This window comes from Mesoplodon bidens, assembly GCF_964165515.1.
Source record: "Mesoplodon bidens genome assembly, chromosome: 18".
Classification (NCBI taxonomy): domain Eukaryota; kingdom Metazoa; phylum Chordata; class Mammalia; order Artiodactyla; family Ziphiidae; genus Mesoplodon; species Mesoplodon bidens.
The window spans coordinates 49421882-49447323 of NC_138175.1; the positions used below are offsets into that span (position 1 = coordinate 49421882).

Consider the following 25442-nt stretch of genomic DNA (forward strand, 5'->3'; position numbering starts at 1 on the left):
GTTGGGGTGACGGTGAGAGATGAGGTGGTGAAAGTCACGACGGGCCCATCAGAGACCGCAGCGATACTGATCAGAAGTGGGAGCCCTGGGGCTTCCCTGGTGGCGCAGTGGTTGAGAGTCCGCCTGCCGATGCAGGGTACACGAGTTCGTGACCCGGTCTGGGAAGATCCACATGCCGCGGAGAGGCTGGGCCCGTGAGCCATGGCCGCTGAGCCTGTGCGTCCGGAGCCTGTGCTCTGCAACGGGAGAGGCCACAACAGTGAGAGGCCCTTGTACGGCCAAAAAAAAAAAAAAAAGAAGAAGTGGGAGTCCTGGAGTCACAAAGACCCAGGTCCGATGAGGGTGCCTCTGCTGCCTCACCGTGTTCTTGGGGAGGTGCCATCCCCCCTGGAGCCTCAGTTTCCTCCTCTGTACAATGGGGGTAATATTAGCACCAGCTGCCGGCATGAGCTCTGAATCATACTTGGCGCTGTGCTTGGCCCTGGTAGCACTCACCTTCCCGTGACCAGCATCACAGAGCGGTGAGGACGGGGGTTTGTCTCCATCGCTTCGTGTCCCCTGCTTGCCACTCCCCTCGGCCACCTTCTTTCATTTCCTCTGCCCGCGCAACTCTAGGGTGGGATTGCGTCTGTAGGGGCAGGGACTGTAGGTTGGATTGGGGCGTGCAGCTGCAATTCCAGGCTGAAGTCCCAGGTAAGGTCTAAGATTAGGTTTGAGGACAAGGTCGGGGCAGAAGCAGATGGGGTCGGGGTCACAGAGATCAGGGTGGGGCCGCCTGTGTGCTGAGTACCTGAAGGGGAGGTCGGTGGGCGTGGGGTATGGACAGGAAAGTGGTGGGCCGGGGAGGGGGCCAGAGGGCGGCTGAATCACAGCTGGAGATCTGACAACTCGTTCCTTTGGGGATGCTGCAGTCCCCTCACACCTCCCAGGCCCTACTCAGAGTGGAAAACATGCCTCACCGAAACCTGGTGAGGCAGGATGGGCGCCTGGGCGGCAGCCTGAGAGGAAGCCTAAGGCTGACTCGCTGCTCTGGAGCATCACCAGCCTCCCCCTGGGCGGCCAGAGCCTTGTCAGGACCAATGGCCAACCTCTACCCTCCCACCCTGCCCCAGGGTCTCACAGGGGGGTCGCGGGCTGACCCTCCCTGTGCCACCTCCTGGAGGGGTGAAGGGGATCCCCAGGGCCCGAAGGCCCCTCACCTGTCCTGCCGGAGGAGAGCAGAGACTCAGAGCAGAGGGCACGTCTCCCGGAAAGAGCCACTTGCAAGGCGGCAGGGGGTGTGGGAGTATTTGGGGAGAGGCTGGGGTGGTGCCGGAGGAGGGGCCCCAGAGCTCTTCAGGCTTCTGCACCCTCACCCCACTTGCATCCCTCCTCTGTCCCCAGAAATAAGAATGTCTAAGCCCCTGGAGGCCGAGAAGCAGGGTCTGGACTCCCCGTCAGAGCACACAGGTGAGTGGGGAAGGGAGCAGGGAGGGCAGAGGTCACCACGGGCGGAGGGCAGGTGCGCCGGGGGAGTTTTGGGGGTGGCTCGTGACAACTCACCCTGTCCCTCTCCTTGCAGACACGGAAAGAAATGGACCAGACACTAACCATCAGGTCAGGGGGGGGAGGGGGAGGGGGAGAAGGGAGGGGGAGGGGGAGAAGAGAGCAGAGGGGAGCTCTGTGGGGGAGGGGCAGGGTGTCCGAAGCTGCTTCATCTCACTGTTCCCATCTCCCACCCCAACTCGCTCTTTGCAGAACCCCCAGAATAAGACCTCCCCGTTCTCTGTGTCCCCGACTGGCCCCAGCACCAAGGTAAGCACCTGTCAGGGCAGCCAGGGCAGGGGGAGAGGTGTCCTGCGATGGGCCGGGGTTGGCATTTGGGAGAGGGTCCCAGATGCCTGCCGAGGGCCCAGGGCCTGGTACCTCGGTGACAGGACTCCTCCAGCCGCTGCCCCTTCTCACCCTCGGGCTCCCGCCCCAGGCCTGTGACTCACCAGGGCTCCTTCCCCTTCCCTGGGGGAGTGGGGGTGGCCAGGGAAATCCCCCCCAGAGCCCCAGGGCGATGAACAACAGGAAGCTGAGGGCCCCGCCCCCATCCCAACGTCCCTGACCGAACAGAGGCCGGCCCCGTCCCCCCATCCCCCCAAGCACACACTCAGGGGCCAGCGGAGGACTGGGGAGCCGGGAGGGGAGGGCAGGCCCAGTGAGGATGCTGGAGGAGAGGACGATGGGGAGGCCGGAAGTGACCACGTAGAGCAAATGCCAGATCCAGATGGGGCCCTGCTCCTGGGCACTGCTGGGCTTCCTGGGGTGTCTGGGGCCCAGGTCTCCACCCTCCAGTCTGGCGGGGGCAGCCGGCAGGTTCAGAGGCCTGAAGATGGCGCAGAGACAGAGGAGGGGGCACGGGCAGGACCCCTGACCCCAACCAAAGGTGGCAGAAGGATGGGGCGGGGGCCCCAGGAGCTGCTCTGTGACTATGGGAGAATCACTCCCCCACTCTGGGCTTCTCGGTTTCCTCTTCTCTAACATGGGAAATGGGAATGGGGGGTGGAGAGGGGGATCTCTGAGGTCCCTTCCATGGCTGGTGTGCCTTGATCTGCTTGGTGGGCAGGTGTCTTGTTCTGAGGGCGCTGGACGGGACCCAGGGAGAAGGGCTCTGACTCTGACCGTCTTCCGTCTGATCTCAGGCTGGGCTCTGGCCATAGCCCTTGGAGCTGAGAGCATCCATCACCCCCACCCCCAGCACCAGCCCTCCAGCTGAATCTTTGCAGCCTCTCCTTGCTCCACCGCAGCCCTGCTTCTCCCCTAGGAGACTAGTGGGGCCCAAGGAAGAAAGGGTTCTCACTCCCCTTCCCCAACCTGGGCCTGCTTCCCGGGGAAAGCCTGAGGCAGAGAGAGCGGCAGCGGCCTCTGACTCTGGGTCTCCATCCACAGCTGGTCTCCGCTCCTGGCCTTTGCTGTTCCACCTCGCTGCATCTCTTCTGTGTCAGTCTTTCCCTAATTGCAGTGATTCATGTGCTTCCATCATGATTTCAGACAAATGCACACACCACCGTGTTCAATTATTTACATCATAATTTTGTTAAATTGGCTCAATTAAAAAAAAACATTTTATTATGGAAAGTGTGAAGCAGATACAAAAGTAGAAGGAAGACCATAGCGAAAACAAACCTCCAGGTACCTGTCAATCGGCCTCAACAATGATCAGCTCATGAGCTGTCTTGCTTTTTCAACAGCTGAAATAAAACGTTTTTTTAAATGGAAATTTCATGAATGGAAAACCAGAATCACTTGCCATGGAAATAAATACAATGATTATTAAAATGTACCCAGAGACTCTTGCCTACTGTCGGGTATAAGCCTGAGACGGGTTTCTCTGTTTGTTAAAAGGGGCGATTAGCCAGGGTTGGAAGGTGTTAGAGACGTCCTAGCACCTGATGGAGGCTTAAAAGAGAGAGGACAGGGCCCTGAGGGGGTTAGTGTTCTCACCATGGCACACAACGTTGGTTTTTTAAAAACTTTTAATTAAAATATGACACACACTTAGATCCCCAGTGTACAGCTCTGTGGATTTTCACAAACTGGACACCTGTGTCACCAGCACCAGATCAAGAAACAGAACACGACCAGACTTCCAGAAGGCCCTTTATTTCCCCTCCAGGGCAGCCACTGCCCTGACTTCTAGTACCTACTACTGTTTCACGCTGCATCCCTGTACCCCTTAGACTTTCTGACACTTGTATCCCGTCCCTTGGGGCATGCCACTCACCCTCTGTTATTTGGCCCTTTCCCAGGCCTCTGTCTGTCTCAGTCTGTATTGCAAATGCCACGCTCGCTCCTGCCAAGTCAGTGTGTTGCCTTACACAAGATGCTTTCCCTCTCTGGATCTCCTTTTGCAAAACACTGTTGGGGCACTGGGCTGAAGGATGATCCCTCATGTCCCCTCTGGGCCTGAGAGTGTGCGACTCATCAAGCCACACCTCCCACCCCATGGGTCTTTCACCAGCAGACCTCTCAGGCAAGGCCACCATTGTCTGGTATTTTCAGGTAGGAGAGGAAGAAGGCTGGGACCCCTCTAAGCTGGTCTGTCCTACGTGGTGGATGCGAGATGCATCTGTATCCTCCACAGAGAGAGGAGGAGGTGCTCAGCGGACTCCGGGGTGGAGGCTGAGAGCCGGCAGCACCTGGGCCACATCTGGCCTGCAGACGTCCTTTGCTGGTCCTGCAGCATTTTTGCTTTGGGTTTTTTGCCGGCAGAAGCTGGGTGGGGCTGGGCAGGCCTCCCCTTCCGGCAGGCGGGCATGCTCTTTTCAGCCCACTCCGTCCACACTCGCCCAAATCACCCATTTGTGCTGTCTGCCTGCTTCCTTAGGCTTTGAATTCATGACCCATATTCTAAGGCGGTGATTTTTATTTCATACCCTAATCCTCTTTCTTCCAATAAAGTCTTACTCCACTGGACAGATAAGAGGTGCACCTCTGGCTGAGGCAGATGAGGGGTGTGGCACACAGGACCCCCTTCTTTGATGTCCCGGGGCCCCTACTGGCATCCTTTCCCATTTTAAAGATGAGGAACTGACCCCCAGGAGGGTAAAAGCGCTCTCCAAAGGTGACCCTCTCCTGTCGGGAGTTCGGGTGTGTTAGCCTTTCCTGATTGGTGCTGAAACTTGGGCCAGAAAGGTGGCCCGAGGTCCCCGCGGGCCACTGCAGGCCCAGCCTCCGCACCCCAGTCTTCTCCCTTGGTGGTGCGGGGCTGCCGTTGCCACACACGTGCCCTCTCTTTGGTTCACAGGTGGGCATTCTCTCTGGCCTCCACTTAACATTCTGGGGTCCCGGACCCTGCCTCTCTCCCCCCCAGATCAAGGCTGAAGACCCCAGCAGTGACTCAGCCCCAGCGGCACCCCTGCCCCCCCAGCCAGTTCAGCCGCATCTGCCCCAGGCCCAACTCATGTTGACGGGCAGCCAGCTAGCTGGGGTAAGTACTTGGGGTGCACGGGGGCAGGGACAGGCCAGCCCCCTCCCGTCTGTTACAGGACTGGTGGCCTGGGGAGTCCCGCCCGGGCCACGGCCACGGCCACTCTCTCAACGCCTGCCTCTCTCCCTCCTCTGTTCTCTTGGAAGACCTGCCCCCTAACCCGCTTGGCTCAGGCGCTAACCCCTGTCTGCTTTCTCTGCTCCCCCCACGCCCCTCCTCCGGCCCCTGCCGCCCCCGCCCCCGCCCCGCCCACAGCTCACGGCGCTGATGCCAGCTCAGCAGCAGCTCCTCCTGCAGCAAGCGCAGGCCCAGCTCCTGGCCGCCGCGGCCGCCGCCGCCTCCTCCTCCTCCTCCTCCTCTTCCTCCTCCTCCTCGACCTCGCAGCCCCCAGCCTCCTCCGGGGGAGGCGACCTGCCGCCACCACAGCCTGCCAGCCAGCCCCCCGGGACCCCACAGCTCACCCTGTCCCAACCCATCCAGCTCACAGCACAGGTAAGGGCAGCCCCGGGGAGCACACGCCCTCCAGCGGAGGCCCCGAGAAAGCCGAGACGGTGCAGGGGGCTGGCCGGTCCACGCGGACCGTTCTGACCACCAGCGCTGGGCCAGGCAGTCCCCGGCAACCCCAGGAAGCCTCGGGAGATGCTGCCACCCATCTTTCAGAGGGGTAAAGCGAGGCTCAGGGGGAGGACACCCTCTACGCGATGGGCGCGCCTGACTCTCTGCTTTCTGTGCATCTCGCTGAGGGTCCACAGCCACCTGGGAGGCTGACACATTATCCTCAGTTTACAGCAGAGGAAACCAGGGGTCACCTCCATGCACAGGACCTGTGTGGTTACAAAAGAAAGGCTGAGAATCAGAATCGGTGCCCCACATCGAGCGCCCTGGCTCATCCAGTGAGACGCTCTTTCAGAAAGGGGCCTGTGGTCTGTGAGTTAGGAAACACTGCATTCTCTCTCCCCATTCTGGAGACTTCTGGTCTACGTGGAATCATGCACGAGTGGCTGTATTAGCTTCCAGGGCTGCCATAACAAAGTATCACAAACTGGGTGGCTTAAAACAACAGAAATGTATCATCTCAGACCAGAAGTCCAAAATCAAGGTGTCAGCAGAGCTGGGGTCTCTCTCGAGGCTCTACACGAGAATCCCTCTTTGCCTCTTCTCGCTTCTGGTGGTGCAGGAAATCGTTGGCTTTCTCGTAGATGGATGACTCCAGTCTCTGCCTCTGTTGTCATGTGGCCATCTTTTCTCTGAGTGTGTCTGTCTCTGTGTCCAAATTTCCCCTTCTTATAAGGACACCAGTCGTTGGATTAGGGTCCACCCTAATGACCTCCTTTTAACTTGATTACATCTGCAAAGACCTCGTTTCCAAACAAGGTCATATTTATAGGCACCAGGGGTTAGAACTCCTACCGTTTCTTTTCTTCTTATTTTTTTTTTAATGGCCGCACCACGCGGCATGTGGGATCTTAGCTCCCCGACAAGGGATCGAACCTGTGCCCCCTGCAGTGGAAGCATGGAGTCTTAGCCACTGGACCACCAGGGAAGCCCCCTACCGTACCTTTTTAGGGGACACAATTCAGCCATGATATTGGCCAACAGACTTCCCATAAGGGTGGGTGGCAGGAGCGGAGCCGAGGCCGGGCAGGCCTCCTCCTCCGACAGGCTGCTCTTTCCAGCCCGCCCCTTCCTTCCACCCCTGCCCATGTCACCCGTTTGTGCTGTTACCCTGGTTTCCATAGAGCGTTTGAGTCTGTGGCCCATGTTCCAGGGCAGTGAAGGGCCTGGCAAGTCCTACAGCGAGGGACTGGCCTATGCTGTCTGCGCCAGGGAGCTGTCCACCACCTGCGAGGCTGTTCCCTTGACAGCGGTCGGCCTTCGATGGGCCCGTTCCACTGCTGACCATCACTCCCACTTGGGGCTGTCCTTAACACTGAGCGCGTCTCTGTCTCCTTAGAGCTTCCTGCCACCGGGCCTGGCTCTGCAGAAACACAGAGCACTGTGGCCTCGCTGCTTTGTAGCGACTCTTCCAAACAGGTCCTCCCAATGCCTGGCTTGCCACCATTGCCATAGGTAGTGTGTCGGGTGCTGCCTTTGTACCAGGCACTATGCTAACGTGACCTCCTTGAATCCACAAATCCTCATCCTGGCCAAGGTGCCGGTGGCGGGCGTGCCGGGGAGGCACAGTGACTTGCCTGCCCCAGGTCACACCGTGAGCTCAAGTGGCAGAGCCAGCGTGGAAGCCAGGCCTGGGAGTCCAGGGCTCTGACCACGGGATCTGGGGCTGCTACCTCTAACTGGCACCCCTCCCACTCGAGCCACCAAAGACCCCAGCAGCCGGTGATCTGTTTGCCTTGTAGCACACACGGCTCTTCACTGAGCAAGGCTGAGGCTCAGGGCTCCTCCAGTCTTGGTGTTCCTGCTCCTGTTCTCCTTTCTACCTGGAAGTCAGTCCCCTCCCTTTACCTGGAGAGCTCCTCTCCATCCTTTCAGCCCCAGCTTGGGAGCCTGCACCTCCAGGAAGTCTTCCATGACTTCCCTCCCTCCAGCTGGTTTGATTTCCCGCCTCCTGTCTCCTCTGGGGGCCCCCAGCCCATTGCCTCTCCTTCTGCCACAGCCCTGATCACCCAGGGCTGTGTCCACCTATGCCCTCGGAAATGTCTGTTGAAGGAGCACAGGCTACAGGGAGGGAGGAGGGACGGGGCAGCCTAGCGCAGACCCAGCCAGGCCCTCAGCCCCTGTGAGCAGCAGGCACTCCTTCTGTTCATACACCCCCAGAACCACCTCTTCCCGACTCCCTATGGACACCAGCAGCAGCAGGCCGACCCTCTGCCACCTGTAACCTGCCCAGGCCCTGACTCTCAAGGTCCCCTCGAATCCCTCCTGCCCAGCCCTTTCCCCTCTCTCCTCCTGCCCCAGCTTCCCTCAGCTCTGATCTCCATCTGTCTCCTGCAAGTGCAAAGCTGGGCTGAAGTTGTTTCCTGGGAGTTCTGTCACCCTGTGATCTCACTTCCCCAACAGACCAATGTTTATCCCGTACAGCCCACGAGCCGGTCACCATACTGCGCCCAGGCCGTGGTGGGGACCACCGTCCTTCTGCCCTCGCTGCCCGCTGCAGCCACAGCTGGCCTCGGCCCTGGCCTGGACCCCCTGCCCAGCCTGTGTTGCCCTCGTTTCGCAGACACTTCCTGCCTGCTGGGTCAGGCCCTGGTGGGAAGCAGGCATGACTCAGACCCAGCCTTGTCCCCAGAGGGGCTCCCTGTCTTGTAGGGAACCAGACACACCAATGAGCCACTAAGAAATGCTTTACTTGAAAAATAATATGGAAGTCAAAAAGCATCCATAACCCTATCACTTTAAAATGATATAAAGTACGAAGGGAAAGTCCCCCTTCTGTCCTTCTAATGCCAACTTCCAAAGGAATGTCAGTCAGTTTGGCAGGAACCTTCCCTGCATTTCCCTAGCCTGCACAGAAGGGACAGTTATAATACAATTTTACCACTGACTTTTTTTTGGCTGCGCCCCTCGGCTTGTGGGATCTTAGTTCCCTGACCAAGGATCGAACCCGGGCCCTCGGCCGTGAAAGCACAGAGTCCTAACCACTGGACCGCCAGGGAAGTCCCTATAATACAGGTTTACAATTTGTGTGTCCAGCACTCAACTCAGCATGATGCTTTCTACCGAGGGGGCCACACAGGCGTTTACTGAATCAATGAGGGATGTTTTGCTGCAGCTTTTCAATCAAGGGTAGGGAAGACATCTCTCCAGGGGAGTAATTCAGAATGCCTGGGGTAGGGTAGGCATTGACTGAAAGTTTACATTAACTGTTAAAACATCATTTTGTATTTGGAGAGCGGCGGCGGTGGGGGCGGGGAGGAACGTCCGTGTTTTCGTAATATGACCACGGCAAATAAAGCTTGAGAAGATCTTTCAGGGGGTAAGACCTAGTGAAGAAGGGTTTCCCAGAGAAACCTGCTGGGTGTGGTGGGGATGCGGGAAGAGAAAGGGGTCTGTGTCTGAGGGAGTCAGGGAAGGCTTCCTGGAGGAGGTGGTATCTGAACCGAGCGGGGGAACAAGTAGGAGTTTACCAGGTGGATGAGCTGGGGAAAGGGTTCCAGGCGTGGGACTGGTGAAGGCAAAGCGAGAGAGCAGGGCAGGCTTGGGGAGGTGAGGGGTGGGAGGCAGCAAAGGATGAGCCAGGAGGGGGTGTCAGTGGGGCCACAGCCACACTCTAGTCAGCTGAAGAGGAAAAGGGACTGTTTGGCTCCAATCACAGAAAAGGCCCAACCTGGAACATCAGGCCTGGCCCCAGGGATCTGTCTCCCTTTTCATTCTGGGTTGGGGGTAATGGGTACCAGCACTTCAAGACTGGCAGCCACCCTGCCCAGAGAGAAAAAACACACCCAGTGGCCAGGTTTGAGTCGTTGCTTCCAACTCCCGGGAGGGTGGGGTCAGCCCCACCTGGACTTCGTGACCTGAGAGTGGGGGAGGGCAGGTCCCCAAGAGGAGGAGATGGGTCCTGCTGCTGGAGAAGGGGCGGGGGATGCCAGGTCAGCTCAGCCACCCACCTGGCACCACAGGCCCCAGAGTCCAGGAGCTGGGCCGGTCCAGAGGCATGCCAGTCACCCCAGAACTCCTGGGCTGGGATCTGCTGTTGCTCGTCTGTCCTGGAATTTTAGCATGAGGGAGCATGGCATGTAATGTGCAATTGGCAGGTAGGTGTTTTTTTCTCCCTGTTGAATGGTTCTCTGCGCCACAGTGTTCTGCCGCAGTCGCCAGGACCTCGTGGGCTCCATGTGGCAGGGCCAACCTCTGGGGGACGGGGGGACGTAGCAGATCCGACGCTAGAGTCAGGCTACCTCTGTCCACCGCCCACCTCCAACCTTTAGAGCTTCCCCTAGTGGAGGGACTGGAATAATCATAGTCATTTATTCATTCAACTAGTACTTATCGAGCACCTTGTGTATGCCAGGTGCTCATTCATGGCCCTGAGGGGACAGCTGTGAACAAGGCAGAGGTGGCTGCCCTTGAGGACATTATGTTCTAGTGGCGAGACAGTAAACAAGTAAACATATCAGCAAAACAAGACGGTTTTAGTATAAGTGAAATGAAGAAAATGACACAGGGCGCTGTCCTAGATGGAGGAAGCCACTTTTTTTTTTTTTTCTTGCCTCGCTGCACGGCATGCAGGATAGGGGATGGAACCTGTGCCCCCTGCAGTGGAAGCGCAGCGCCTTAACCACTGGACCGCCAGGGAAGTCCCAAGGGAGGAAGCCACTTTTAATGGGGTGGTCAGGAAAAGTTTCACTGAGAAGGTGGCCTTTGAGAACCGAGACCTGAATGAGTCAGGCATGAAGAAGGCAGTGGGAGAGATTAGGAAAGGGCAACAGCAAATGCAAAAGTCCTGAGGTGGAAACCAGCTTGACTTGTTCAGGGTACAGGGGAAAGTGGAATGGCTGGAACAGCAGAGTGAGCGGGAGACAAATAACTGGTGAGCTGGGGAGGCTGGCAGGACTGGCTTTTGCAGGGCCTCGTGGGCAAGATCAAGGAGTTTGGAATGTGTGCTGAGTATGATGGGAGGTTGTTGGGGGTTCTAAGCTGGCGGGGGTCCCAACTGACCCTTTACAAAGCTCCCTCCAGCTGCTGTGGGGAGAATGGACTAGAAGTAAGGAGTGGGAAGTCCTTGCAGGCATCGAGGGTTGGGGGGGTGGCGATGAGGGTGAAGGTGGGGTCCGGGATGCTATTTTGTGTGGATCCGATAGGTCAAGCGTGACTCCTGGGATTTTGGCTTCAGAGATTGGTGGTGGTGAGGTGGTTTCCTGAGCTGGGGGAAGCAGGGGAGGAACAGGGTGTTTTGGAGGGTGGGGCTAGGGAACCAGGAGTTTCACTTTGGACGTGGTAGTGTTCAAAGAATCTGTTAATCACCCAAGTGGCAGACATCAAATAGGCAGATGGATATTTGGGGCTGAAGCTCAGTGGAGGGTCTGGGCGGGAGCTAGAAGTTGTAAGTTTTCAGGAAGAGGATGGAGTGGTGGAGCTCCCGCCCTCAAGAGCTCATGGGGTGACATGAGGCGGCTGATGTGAGGGTGCAGTGCTAGCAAATGCTGGTGTTGGAGGAGTAGGTTGTGATTTCCAAAATGCTTTGAGAATAATAATATTACTCAGGCCTCAAAACAACCCAGTGAAGAGTTAGACATTATTACTCCCATTTTATAGATGACAAAACTGAGCCCTGAGAGAAATGACTCAGTTATAAAGGACTGCCATTTACGGAGGACCACTTCAGTGAACCAGGGATCAGACTAAACGTTCTACACCTGTTGTCTCATTTAATTCTTTAACAGCTCCATGAGGTAAGAATTATTGAGGTGTCACCTGAGGAAGTTGAGGCTTAAAGAGGGTAAGGAACTGCCCATGGTCTCACGGTGTGTAAGGGACAGAGTCAGGTGTCTGGCCATCTCCAGAGCCCAGGTGGTTCCAGGACACCATGCATTGTCACCCTATACAGTAAGGCCCAGAGAGGCAGCTGGCTTCCTCCAAGTCACACAGCAAGAAGCAGGCACGGGAATTCCCTGGCGGTCCAGTCGTTAAGACTACGCACTTTCACTGCCAAGGGCCCGGGTTGAATCCCTGGTCGGGGAACTAAGATCCCCAAAGATCCCACAAAACAACAACAACAACAACAACAACAACAACAACAACAAAAAGCAGGCACGATGGCCAAGACTCTAACCCTCACGGTTCTCAGCTGGAAGGGATCCTTGCACACCGAGGTGACACGGGAACTCCCTCTGCACCATTCTGGGGGTGCAGTTTCACCTAGATGGCCCCCAGGACGGTGCTCACTGCCTCCCTCCCTAGGCGGCCCCTTCCACAATCGATTGCAAGTAACTTACATGGTCCCCAGACCCCATCCCTTCCCCACTCTGGACGTCACTCTAGGCTGTCCACGTCTTCGCAGCACGCAGTGTCCAGAACTGGTCAGAATTTGCCGTATCAGGGACAGCAAGTGAGTGTCGATGTGCATGTGGACACCATCCCCGCTGGGGCTGCGGGAGTGTAGCGTGTGAGGCCAGTCATGGGGGAGAGGGGAGTCGGCCCTGCGCGCTGGAGTGAGGCGGCGCACCTGCACGGCTCTGGGGCCCCAGCGGCCTCTAGTTCCTGCTCAAGCCTGCCTTCTCCCCACCAGGTGGAACCAAGCCCAGTGGGTGATTACTCTGCAGTTCAGCCATATGAACCCATATGTGTCATATGAACCCTGTGTCTCAGTCTTTCTGCCCCCCGTCTGTGGCCAAGATCCCACCTGTGGCAAAGCACAGCCAGCCTGCCCCCAAACACCACCAGTCCTAAGGGTTACCTTATTTATTCACTGAAAATTCATGGATTGCCCGTTCTATGCCTGCGCTGGGGCAGGGGAGTGAAGAGAATATAGCGATGAGCAAGAAGTTGTCTCCTCTCTTCGCGGTTTTAATGGGCTGTGCTAGCTCTCTGTGCTGGTTTTTCTCACGGGTTAGGGACGGAGCAGATGATCCACTACGGGGGGGCCCTGCGGAGCGCTGGCATCCCTCCGCCTACTCCAATTTCTCCACCCTGTCTCCGTCCTAACACGCCCCCAAGTGGCTTCAGCTGGCGTGCCGATTCAGATGGCTCTAGGTTGTGGAGAAATGGCGCCTTCTACTGGCTAACCCCAGTCTTTTTTTTGTTTGTTTTGGCTGCGTTGGGTCTTCGTTGCTGCGCGCGGCCTTTCTCTAGTTGTGGCGAAAGGGGACTACTCTTTGTTGCGGAGCTCGGGCTCTAGGCGCGCGGGCTTCAGTAGTTACGGCATGCAGGCTCAGTACTTCTGACTCATGGGCTTAGTTGTTCCGCGGCATGTGGGATCTTCCCCGACCAGGGTTCGAACCCGTTCTCCTGCATTGGCAGGTGGAGTCTTATCCACTGTGCCACCAGGGAAGTCCCTAACCCCAGTCTTGAGGCAGCTCACTGTTCACCCAGAATCTTCTCTCTCTCTCCTTCTTGAATTCCTTTGGTCAACCAGCGTTTGGGGATCATCCACCACGCCCAGGCACCTTTCTGCATGAGGGTTACAGTGAGGAATAAGGCAAACAAATCTGTGCCCTCGTGGAGCTGGCACCAACCCTTTCTGAGGAGACAGACAGGAATCTGATGTTGCTATGAGGGAAGGAAAAGAGCAAAATGTTAAGAGAGCGACTAGGGGGAGAAAATCTCCGTGTCAGAGCAGGTGGCCAGAGGAAGCCTCTCTGAGGAAGGGGCATTTGATAACGGCTTAAATGATGATGAGGGGCCAGTTATGTGCAGATCAAGAGCGGGGGTGGGGGGGAATAGCACGTGCAAAGGCCCTGAGGTGGGGATTTCTTTCTGGGTTCAGTGGCAGGAGGGAGACCGGTGTGGCTGGATGAGTTAGGGAGTGAGAGAGTCGAGGGAGGTGAGGAAGGCCACGTCATGCAGGGCCATGGCAAGGAGCTGGATGTACAATCGATATAACAAATTTGATGAAAAGGGACTTCCCTGGCGGTCCAGTGGTTAGGACTCCACGCTTTCACTGCCAGGGCCCAGGTTCAGTCCCTGGTCGGGGAACTGAGATCCTGCAAGCCACCTCACAGCCAGAAAAAGAAGAAGAAGAAGACAAAATTATAAAAAAAGATTAGGTATGGGGGTCTTGGAAGGGTCCACCGTAAATGGCAGGCCTTGAAGCCCAGGCTTCACTCCCTGCCCAGGGTCAATCCAAGTGCGGAAGAGAAATAGCCAGGCAGGCCTTATTGGGTGGGTGGGGAGGGTCTCAAAAGGGAAGGCAGAGTGGATGCAGTTTCAAAGGATATAGCGTAGGATGTCAAACTCCTTAAACTGTATTCTTAGATGACTAGCAGCTAGAGTGAGAAAGCTGAGAGGTCAGGGAGCATCTGGGGACTCTGTCCACTTGCTAAAGCACACGGAGAAAGCAGAGGCCTTTGCGGGTAGACAGGGAACAGCCTGGAACTCTTGTAAGATGAGTGGTTGGAAAAGCAGGGATGCTGGGCATAAGTGACTGCTCAACTGGGTGAGTGGGGGTGGGACACCTGGGTATTTATTCCTTTATTTGGACAAGGTAAATGTTCAAAATTCAAGAGGTACAGAAGGGTTTATAGCATTGCCAGTTTCTGGTATCTTTTTTTTTTTTTTTGTGGTACGTGGGCCTCTCACTGTTGTGGCCTCTCCCGTTGCAGAGCATAGGCTCCGGATGCGCAGGCTCAGCGGCCATGGCTCACGGGCCTAGCCGCTCCGCGGCATGTGGGATCTTCCCAGACCAGGGCACGAACCCGTATCCCCTGCATCGGCAGGTGGACTCTCAACCATTGCGCCACCAGGGAAGCCCTCTTGTATCGTTTTTTAAGTATAATCTATGCATACCCAAGCAAGTACCAGGGTATAATTTTTTTTTAACACAAACAGTAGCACATCATACCCACTGTTTTGCCTCTTGAGCTTTCCATTCAACAGGACATTTTTTAAAAAATTATTTATTTATTTATTTATTTATTTATTTTTGGCCGTGTTGGGCCTTCGTTGCTGTGTGCGGGCTTTCTCTAGTTGCGGCGAGCGGGGGCTACTCTTCGTTGCGGTGCGCGGGCTTCTCATTGCGGTGGCTTCTCTTGTTGCAGAGCATGGGCTCTAGGCGCACGGGCTCAGTAGTTGTGGCACATGGGCTCCGTAGTTGTGGCTCGCGGGCTCAGTAGTTGTGGCTCGCGGGCTTTAGAGCACAGGCTAAGTAGCTGTGGTGCACGGGCTTAGTTGCTCCGCGGCATGTGGGATCTTCCCGGACCAGGGCTCGAACCCGTGTCCCCTGCATTGGCAGGCGGATTCTTAACCACTGCGCCACCAGGGAAGCCCTCAACAGGACATCTTGAAGATTGTTCCCTATCAGGACAAAGAGTGTCCTCGATCTTTTTGACGAACACATAATATTCTGTCATGAAGATCTACCCTAATTCACTCACCCATCCCCCGCTGCTATACATTCAGCTTGTTTCTACTCTTTTGCTAAAACACTGCTTGCTACTGGGAGTATCCTTCTAGTGAGGTCATTCTGCACAAGTGCAAGTGTATCCCTAAGATAAATTCCTAGAAGTGGAGTGGCTGGGTCAAAGGATACGTATACTGGTAATTTTGATAGACGTTGCCTGATTACCCTCTCACCAGCGATGTGCAAGAATTTTTGTTTACCCTCACGCCCCAACATAGTGTGTCATGCACTGTCATCAGGTAAAAATAGTATCTCGGTACAGCTGTAGTGCATCTGTCTCCAGATTTCCCCGTATTATATGGACACTAGTCGTACTGGATTAGGTCCCACCCTAATGACCTCATTTTAACGCGATCATCTGCACAGACTCTATCTCCAAATGACGTCACACTCTGGGGTTCTAGGGGATGGTTATGATTCCAACATATCTTTTTTTTTTTGGTGGTGGGTGGGGCGGAACCCATTTCAACTCATAAGTGTGCCAGAGAGTTTCCAAAGTCTCTGTATCAATTTAATCAGCCGCTAGGGGCTGGAGTATTTTAAAGCTAATCCCAGACATGATGTAATTTGCCTTGGGAGTGTTTTAAAAGGAAGGAGGACTTGGTCTGATTTACATTTTTAAACGATCCTGTTTGTTCTGTGGGAATATAGGACAAGGCAAATATTTCATCAAGAAAGAAAAGGTAAATAAAGAACGAGCCCTCCTGTGATGACCCGTGTAGGATGCTCCGGCCTCCTGGATGCCCTTAGCTCAGGGCTGCACCCAGTGACCCAGGCTCCGTCCCTCTATGCCTTATGCCAGCCTGCCCTGTGGCACACCCCTCGGGGCTCAGGCGATGCAGAGGGAAGAGCCGGGCCAGGACTCAGGCTGTCGTTCTCTCCACCCCCCTCCCTGCCAGGACATCCAGCAGCTCCTCCAGCTCCAGCAGCTGGTGCTTGTGCCGGGTCACCACCTCCAGCCACCTGCTCAGTTCCTGCTGCCGCAGGCCCAGCAGAGTCAGCCAGGTAAGGCCCTCACCCCGGATGGCCTCCCCAACGCCTCCACAGAACTCTCTCTGCCCCCTCACCCCATGCGATCCCTCTTGTCCCCCCAGGCCTGCTACCGACGCCAAATCTATTCCAGCTACCTCAGCAAACCCAGGGAGCTCTTCTGACCTCCCAGCCCCGGGCAGGGCTGCCCACACAGGTGAGTGGTCCACTGAGTGCGTCAGGCTGTGGCCAAGTGGCGTGGAGTGGTGGTGAGTGAGGGTCTCCTCTCCATTTGCCGCCCCCCCCTCCACAGCCACAGGGGACAAGATAGGAGTCCGGAGCCCTGGGGCCCAGCGCTGCTCTGCTACTAATTTGCTGTGGGACCCCAGGCAAGCCACTTTCCCTGTCTGAGTCAGCTTCCTCCTCCATGGAATGAGGGGAGTCAGCCAGACCAGTGGCTCTTAACCCTTGCAGGCACATGGGCTCCTTTGAGAATCTGATGGATTATTTGAATCCGACCCCCACTGCCCCAAAATGCACGTGTGCACAAACACAAAATTTCAGGGGGTTCACAGGCCTTTAGGGCATGAATGCCTCAGATCCCTTCCAGCACTCCAAATGGGGGGCGTTCCCTGAGGGTCTGTTGGGTACTAGTTCGTGTCCCCTTCCCAGACCAGAGACTGCAAACAAGGGCCCACACTCATTTAAAAATTGAGTTAGTTGTCCACAAAATTCCCGGAAAACACCAGATTTCCAGATTCTTTTGACAAGCCAGAAGCTCTGGGAAGGCTGGATCTGTGTACACGTGGCATGAGCTCAGGCCGCCTCCTGGAAGGCTTGAGTTCTTCAGGCTGCCTTAGTGTCCTCCTGCCTGGTCCCCATGGCCTTTCTTGAAGTTTGCTGCCTGGGTTCTAAACTTTTTTTTTTTTCTCTTTTTCCTGGCCGCACCTTGGGGCTTGAGGGATCTTAGTTCCCCAACCAGGGATCAAATTCACGCCCCCTGCAGTAGAAGTGTGGAGTCCTAACCCCGGACCACCAGGGAATTCCCACTGGCTCCTAAACTTCAATAATTTTTCATGATTATGGATTTTAAAGTTCCCTCCTACCTATTTTTTTTTTTTTTTTACGGTACGCGGGCCTCTCACCGTTGTGGCTTCTCCCGTTGTGGAGCGCAGGCTCCAGACGCGCAGGCTCAGCGGTCATGGCTCACGGACCCAGCCACTCCGTGGCATGTGGGATCTTCCCGGACCGGGGCACGAACCCGTGTCCCCTGCATCGGCAGGCGGATTCTCAACCACTGCGCCACCAGGGAAGCCCCCTCCTACCTATTTTTTAAAACAGCCCTTTTAAAAAATATATGAACTGTTTCAAAAAACCCAAAAAGTTAATTAATTAATTAATTAATTTATTTATTTATTTTTGGCTGCATTGGGTCTTCACTGCTGTGTGCAAGGCTACTCTTAGTTGCAGTGCGTGGGCTTCCCATTGCGGTGGCTTCTCTTGTTGCGGAGCATGGGCTCTAGGCGCACGGGCTTCAGTAGTTGTGGCACGCGGGCTCAGTAGTTGTGACTCACGGGCTTAGTTGCTCCGCGGCATGTGGGATCTTCGTGGACCAGGGCTCGAACCCGTGTCCCCTGCATCGGCAGCCGGATTCTTAACCACTGCGCCGCCAGGGAAGTCCGCAAAACCTGTCTTGGCCTGATGCAAGGCAGCGTGTGACTTTTCTTTATCCCTCGTATGTGGTACTTGTGCTTTGCTGACAGCTGTGGATATGTCCGAATATGGGGTGATGCCTTGACCCTAACGGTAGAGGTTCACATTATCTATGATATATGCCCTATGTAGGCTTTCTAAAATCTGAAAAAATTCTGAATTCCAAAACACATCTGGTCCCAGGGTTTTGGATAATGGATCAAGGACTTGTGCGTCCAACATCCCTGTACCCACCACCTACTTAGATGTTTTATTTTTAGGGAAATGAAGCATTCCAGAGAGAACTGTTGCTTCCTTGTAAATTCCCCCAGTCACCCTCCTTGTCTATTTTTAAAAATACTTTTACTTTATTTGCAGCCTACTCCCTTTTAACCCGATTCTCCCAACAACCCCATGGGGTAGGTAGAATAGCCATGATTGTTCCCATTCTGCAGAGGGGGAAACTGAGGCCCAGGGAGATTAAGAAACTTGCCTGAGTTACCCAGCAATTCGGTAGCAGAGCTGATCCTTGATTCCCTGCCTGAGAGGAGGCTAAAACCACCAACCCTTCCCCCAGCTTCAGGGAAAGAGCCTTTGGTGAAAGGAGATGGCTGCTCCTTATGAAGTCTGCAGACTGGGAGGAATGTGCAGAGAGTTTCAGGCAGTGAGCGGGCCCTTGTGGGGTAGCAGAATGTCACCTTGATTGGCAATGAGTGTGGAGGGGCCACCTGGGGGTGGGTGGAGGGGAGTCTGCAGGAAGCGGCTGGACGGCAGGGAGGGAGGGAGGGGGGACAGCGCAGCCAATGCTGAGCCCCGTCCTGGTCCTCGGTCCTGCATCCCACCCGCCTGCCCACCCCACCAGGCCGTGACCCGCCCCACGCTGCCCGACCCGCACCTCTCGCACCCGCAGCCCCCCAAATGCTTGGAGCCACCATCCCATCCCGAGGAGCCCAGTGACCTGGAGGAGCTGGAGCAGTTCGCTCGCACCTTCAAGCAACGCCGCATCAAGCTGGGCTTCACGCAGGTCTGGGGCCACCCAGCAGGACAGGCGGTGGGCGTGGGGTGACAGGGCGGTGTGACCAGCTGGTGGCCGGGGTGTTGGGCCCTAGTCATCTAGTGGGCGGGGTAGAGAGCGTAGCCATATGGTAGGCGGGGTGAGGGGCGTGACCGGCAGGTGGGCAGGGGGAGGGAGCGTAGCTGCCTAGTGGGCGGGGTGAAGGGGGGCATAGTCACCTGGTGGGCGGGGTGGGGTGTGGTCAGGTGGGCGGGGCTGAGCCCTTTGCCCGGCTCTGAACGCAGTCCCATCCCTGCCCCACTGGCCCAGGGTGACGTGGGTCTGGCCATGGGCAAGCTCTACGGCAACGACTTCAGCCAGACGACCATCTCCCGCTTCGAGGCCCTCAACCTGAGCTTCAAGAACATGTGCAAACTCAAGCCTCTCCTGGAGAAGTGGCTCAACGACGCAGGTGGGACTTGGGCTGGGGGCTCCCCGGCGGGCTGCGGGCGGCGGGCGGGGGGAAGCGCCCTCTCATGACCCTGTCTCCTCCCGGACACAGAGACTATGTCTGTGGACTCAAGCCTGCCCAGTCCCAACCAGCTGAGCAGTCCCAGCCTGGGTTTCGACGGGCTCCCCGGCCGGAGACGCAAGAAGAGGACCAGCATCGAGACAAACGTCCGCTTCGCCTTAGAGAAGAGTTTTCTAGCGGTGAGGCCCCACCCTCCCGGGCGGCCCTGAGGGCTGGTGGGAGGATGGGCCTGGGGCTAACGAGCCCTCTGCCCGCAGAACCAGAAGCCTACCTCAGAGGAGATCCTGCTGATCGCAGAGCAGCTGCACATGGAGAAGGAGGTGATCCGCGTCTGGTTCTGCAACCGGCGCCAGAAGGAAAAACGCATCAACCCCTGCAGCGCGGCCCCCATGCTGCCCAGCCCGGGCAAGCCAGCCAGCTACAGCCCCCATCTGGTACCAAGAGCCCCTCGAGGGGTGGGGCCACAAAGCTCTGGCACACCCTCGCCCCCTGGCAGGCACCTCGTGTGAAGCACAACCTACCCGGTTGGCCACAGTTCCTAGAACAGAGGCAGGGAGAGTCACCCTTGGGAAGAGGCTGTCACAGGGGTGGGGCACAGTCACACAGAGAAACACCGTTTCCAGGGAACTGTGGTCTTACATGGGGGATACAAGCACCCACCGACACACACTGATGTAGCCGAACACAGAGTTATCACAGGATGTAGCCACACGGGGATGGATACTAGGTAAAGGATACAGGCATCCCCACTCACACAGGTTCACGACCACACAGACGCTGGCAGGGACATCATTATACCCCTGGGTGTGCACTCAGGTCCACAGCCTGCTCGAGATCAGACACACTGGGACATCCCTTTATTCCTTCTAGTGTGGAAAGGGTTGTGACACTACAGAGAGGAGCAAGGGGCCCAGGGAGCCCCCTTCCCCATGGTGTAAAGGAAGGAGGGAGCATCTAAGCTGAGTCGTAAGGACAGAGAGAGTTAGTCAGCCACGTGAAGGACAGGCAAAGGGATCTATGTGCATGAAGGCCTAGAAGCCAGAGTGCCGAGCCCAATTTGAGGAACTCCAGTGCGATTTAGTGTGATTGGAGCTGGAATGATTATTTATGAATGAGTGTGGGGGTAGGGTGGGGGATGGGCAGGGGCCAGACACCAAGTCAAATGCTGAAGGAGCTTGAACTTGAACCGTAGGCAGTGAGGCGCTAAGGATGAGTTTTGAGCCTGGGAGGGACTGGGTCACATTGAGAGTGAGGCTTCTGGGGTCGATGGAGGATGAGACTGGAGGCAGGGAGGCTAAGAAGGAGGCTGGTGGACGGTCCCAGAAAATCAAGCAGTATAACATCTCAACACTGTGATGCAGAGACACGCCTTATCCTCATAACCCAGCCCACCCCCTAGCCTCACAAGCACGTGTGCTTGCGCGCTCTCACATATACACACGCACATACTTCAGACCTGCAACTGGACAGTGTCAGAGGAGAGGCAGGGAATGACTGCCTCCTGTCTGGGCCCCAGGATCACCTAGGGTAAACGTGACGAAAGCTGATGGAAAGCGCTTGGCGTGATACAATCAGCCTTGCAGCCAGAGCCGCCTTTCTCCGTTTTGGAGGCAGAGGTGTGGGGATTGTAACCACAGCGACCACCGTGGGAGCTGCTGGAAGACAGTGGCCTAACCATGCCTTCTTTCCTCTCTCCCCAGGTCACGCCCCAAGGGGGCGCCGGGACCCTGCCGTTGTCCCAAGCTTCCAGCAGTCTGAGCACAACAGGTCAGAGAGGGCAGAGGATGTTGAGGGGGGACTGGGAGAACACAGTGCAGGCCCGAGCGCAAGATTCTCAAGCGGTTCAGGGCATCCCTAGGCCTCAAGGCTGAGCCTGGAGGTCGGGGGGGCAGGGCAGGGAAGGGGAGAGGGCAGCCTCACCGCTCCCTGCCAGAGCAGCTCAGGCTTCATCTGCTCCATGATTTCATGTGAGAAAAGCACGGGGCTGATAAAGGTGATGTATTTGGGTTCTCTTTCTGGCATTTATGAACTGTGTGAACTCCAGAAGTGACCCTACTTCTCTGAGCCTCAGTTATAAAATTATTGTGAATATAACATACATACAGAAGCTGTATCCATGAATATATACACAGAAGAGTGTGTATGAGTGTGTGTGTGTGTGTACACACACACACACTCACACACACTTTTGTACCCAAAGCCCTCCTTTGCCCCTTCCTGGGGTAGGGCATGTATAACACCATATGTAAGAATAATAGAAAAACAAACGCCATATTTCCCCTCCCAGGTTAAGAAATAATAAGTGGAAGTTTATAAAGTAATAAGGGTGTTCCTGGCACTGGTCTAAATTCTTTATAAAGAATATTGACCCATCTTGGGCTTCCCTGGTGGCACAGTGGTTGAGAGTCCACCTGCTGATGCAGGGTGCCCCGGTCCAGGAAGATCCCACATGCCGTGGAGCGGCTGGGCCCGCGTGAGCCATGGCCGCTGAGCCTGCGCGTCCGGAGCCTGTGACCCGCAACGGGAGAGGCCACAGCAGTGAGAGGCCCGCGTACCGCAAAAAAAAAAAAAAAAAAAAAGAATATTGACCTATTTAATCTTCACACCCATTTTATAAGATAGGCTCTATTACCTTCCTCATTTTCCAGATGAGGGAACTGAAGGCCAGAGAGATGAAGGTACTCACCTGAAGGCACAGCTGGGACGTCACAGAGCCGGGAATTGCTGTCCTGGGTGTCTGGTCTCAGTCCGGGCTCAGAGCCCTCTCAGCCTCAGTGTGCACAGCCACATGCCCGTGCCTGGCCTCTAGAGGGAGCCATAGGGCTCTCTGTCTTCTGGGAACCCTTGGTTCTTTGTATACAGGGGGCCAGAGGTGAGATTCAGGGCTGGATAAGCAGGGTGTGAGCACGCTCCTGGCATAGGGCACAGGCTCAGTGGGTGGCAGCTGCTCTTACTGCGATTACTGTCACCGTGGCAGAGGCACAAAGAAATGGTCGTGAGAAGAAAGGGCAGGAGGCCTCAGTGTGTTCTGACTGAGATGCTGCGGGACGGGGCAGGGAAGACGAGCAGGAGTTGACCTCAGTGGAGGACGAGTGGAAGCTGAAGTCTCCATCTCTCTGTCTCTCTCTGGCAGTTACTACCTTATCCTCAGCTGTGGGGACCCTCCACCCCAGCCGGACAGCTGGAGGGGGTGGGGCCGGGGGCGGGGCCGCGCCCCCCCTCAATTCCATCCCCTCTGTCACTCCCCCACCCCCGGCCACCACCAACAGCACAAATCCCAGCCCTCAAGGCAGCCACTCGGCTATCGGCTTGTCGGGCCTGAACCCCAGCACGGGGTAAGTGGGCAGCTGCAGGTAGGAGGCTGTGGGGAGAAGCAGGGTCGCTGCTGCTTCCAGGGTGGGGAGCTGCGCCCCCAGTTCTGGGGGGGGGCCTCTGCCCCCGCTAATGCCTCTGCTTTGCCTCTTGCAGAAGCACAATGGTGGGGTTGAGCTCCGGGCTGAGTCCAGCCCTCATGAGCAATAACCCTTTGGCCACTATCCAAGGTGCGTGCTGCTGCATGTCACTCCCATCGCCACCAGCCCTGTCCCCCAGGGCCTCGAGCCCCCATCCCATTCCTGCTCCAGCCACGCCATCCTGCCCCTGCTCACTGCATCGCTCGCCTCTTCATACCCATCTCACCTTTGGGGAAGGTGTGAGGGGTGCTGATGGGGGTCCGTGGGTCAGACGGGAAGATGGGGGGCACTGCGGGTGGGACGCTGGAAGGCACCCCCAGCCCAGCCTCTCTCTCTCTCCCCGCCAGCCCTGGCCTCTGGTGGAACCCTGCCCCTTACCAGCCTTGACAGCAGCGGGAACCTGGTGCTGGGGGCGGCTGGCGCGGCCCCAGGGAGTCCGGGCCTGGTGACCTCGTCACTCTTCTTGAACCACGCCGGGCTGCCCCTGCTCAGCGCCCCGCCTGGTGTGGGCCTGGTCTCGGCAGCTGCTGCGGCCGTGGCGGCCTCCATCTCCAGCAAGTCTCCTGGCCTCTCCTCGTCCTCGTCCTCGTCCTCGTCCTCGTCCTCCACTTGCAGTGAGGCGGCTGCACAGACCCCTGGAGGCCCAGGGGGGCCCGAGGTGGGGTCCAAGCCTGAGTGAGCGCCCGCCACGCCCCCCCTCCTCCTCCTCTGACCCCCGCCTCCGTCCCCCACCTGGGAAGAGGGCGAGGAGGCCATTGGTGGGGATGCAGAGGGTCCTCGGAGCAGGAGTGACAAGGGAGGAAAGACCAAAAAACAAGAAACAAAAAAACAACCAACCAAAAAGAAAGAAAGAAAAAAAAGAAAGAAAGAAAGGAACCAACCAACCAACAGAAAAAAGAAAACCAAAAATAATCACAAAGAAACCAGCTGCCCCAAAGGAACAAGAAGTGAAAAACAAACATTTAAAAAAAAAAAAAAGAAAACCAAAAACAAACAAAAAATCCCTCACCAAACCGAACAAACCAAAAACCAGTCTCGAGCCAGACCTCAGTGTGCTCACCCTCACTGCTACGACACCAAATAAGAACCCCAGCCAGGGGCGGAGAAGCCTCGGCAGGGCGGACACGCGGGCCCCTGGCTGCGGGGCGAAGCCTCCCGCTGCATGCGGCGTGGGCAGAGAAGGAAAAAGAGAATGTGCCAGCCTCCCAGCCCCAGCCCTCAGTCCTGGGCCAGCCAAGACAGGGAGGGCACAGCCTGGGGCTGATGGGGTGGGCTCAGAACCACCCGCCAAATATTCTTTTCCAGAAGGTGAAAGAGAAAGGGCCTGAACAACTTTACACCAAATATTCAGTAGCTTCATCCAAAGGATGTACAGAATTTTTAGCGTTGTGCTCAACAGAATGTGTCCCTGTCATGTGTCCCCCCTCTCCCCTGGCCCCCAGCTCTCCCTGCCCCAGGCAGGGGTGTCTCGCTTTAACCTCCTCCCTCCCCCAGCCAGGGGAGAGTTCAGGGGAAGGCCTGGGATGACTTTTCACCCCTTGTACCTCCCCCTTTTTCCCTCTGAAGGGTGGGCTAGGCCGTTTTGCCAAGGTCTAGCTCTCACATGTCCCCCCTCAACCCTGTCACCCTCCTCTGCTCTGGAATCTCCCCCCATCCCTAGTCCGAGGGAAGGTGGAAGCTTCGGGCACGAGAGGATGAGGTGAGGGCATTCAAGTTGTCTTTTTTTCCATCCTCGTCTGTCAGTTTCCCTGAAAAAAAAAATTCATATTCCAGTGCCTATCCGTGGGGTCCTTCACGTTCTTTGACATTGACCAGAAACCAAAAAGATAACTCACCCACCCTGTGCCCCTCCGATACTGGCAGATGCCTCTTCCTCTCCCCTCACACACATGCACACACGCACGCACCCCAGTGGTGGGGTTCCTCGAGATGGCGTCCCCATCAGGGTCTGTGTGGCGGGGACAGTGCCGTGACCTGTGGTCCCCATCCGAGAGGGCGCTGTGGCGGCCACCACTCCCACAAGACCTCCCTCAAGTCTTGGCTGGACCCTGTGTTTGCCCAGCCCTGGACACATCTCGACGGACAGAGGAGAGACCCTGCTGGGAGCCACGTTGCCCTCCTGCTGTTGTGGAGGCCAACAAAGTTTTGAACCAAAAAAACAAAAACAAAAAACCAAACAAACAATAAATTAAAACTAGAAAAAAAAAGAATTTATAGATATATATATATTTAAGGGAAAGAAGACGAGGACTCTTCAAAGGATACGAAGGAGCCGCGAGGGGGAGCCAAGCCCCTGCACCAGTGGCCCAGGCCCTTGGTCCCCGAGGCGGATGGAAGGACGGATGCTTCTTTCTCTTCACAAATACCTCATGGACGTCGTCTTCGGGAAAGCCGGACGGGGGCGGCTGGGGCAGGGCCTGTCCCTCAGCCAGGGCGGATGGAAGCGGGTGGGCAGGGCTGAGAGAGGGTGTCAGGGACAGGGGTGAAGAGCCCCAAGCTCCCCGCCCCCCCAATCAACTGAAAAAGCTTTAAAAAAAAAAAAAAACAGGAAAAGAATAAGAAAGCAAAAAAGAATGGACGAAGGAAAGCTAACGAACTTCCGGGTGGTTTGATTCCGCCTTCGAGTTCTTCTTCTGTTCTCTGCAGCCTGTCCTCTCCCCTGTCTCCTCCTTTCTCTTGGTCTGTCTCTCCCTCTTCCTTCCCTCCGCTCTCACCTCTCTTCATCTCCTTCTTTCTGTGTCTCTCCTCAAACCAAAGTGTTGCTGTGAAGGACGCGAGCCATTGAAATCAGAGTGGCCCCTGCCCCTCGCCGGGCAGGAGCAGAGGGAGGG

The 25442-nt window shown here is 56.4% G+C and overlaps 1 protein-coding gene across 1 annotated transcript; it reads left to right on the forward strand.

Annotated features, from left to right (window-relative positions):
• Nucleotides 1-24390, forward strand: POU2F2 (POU class 2 homeobox 2). The gene is made up of 16 exons (XM_081217213.1): nucleotides 1-693; nucleotides 1384-1449; nucleotides 1562-1596; nucleotides 1738-1794; nucleotides 4841-4957; nucleotides 5213-5449; nucleotides 15872-15977; nucleotides 16067-16158; nucleotides 18496-18657; nucleotides 18958-19099; nucleotides 19190-19338; nucleotides 19417-19593; nucleotides 20860-20926; nucleotides 22293-22494; nucleotides 22628-22701; nucleotides 22959-24390. Exons 2-16 carry the CDS (start codon nucleotides 1392-1394, stop codon nucleotides 23288-23290), a joined length of 2007 nt encoding a protein of 668 aa, XP_081073339.1. The 5' UTR covers nucleotides 1-693; nucleotides 1384-1391; the 3' UTR covers nucleotides 23291-24390.
• The last annotated feature ends 1052 nt before the right edge of the window (nucleotides 24391-25442 follow it).

Bases quoted from the DNA above. Each gene is read 5' to 3' on its own strand.
- POU2F2 (XM_081217213.1), top strand. From the start codon at position 1,392: ATGTCTAAGCCCCTGGAGGCCGAGAAGCAGGGTCTGGACTCCCCGTCA. The intron at 16,159-18,495 runs GTGAGTGGTCCA...CCACCCCACCAG, and splicing joins GGGCAGGGCTGCCCACACAG to GCCGTGACCCGCCCCACGCT. The intron at 20,927-22,292 runs GTCAGAGAGGGC...TCTCTCTGGCAG, and splicing joins CAGCAGTCTGAGCACAACAG to TTACTACCTTATCCTCAGCT.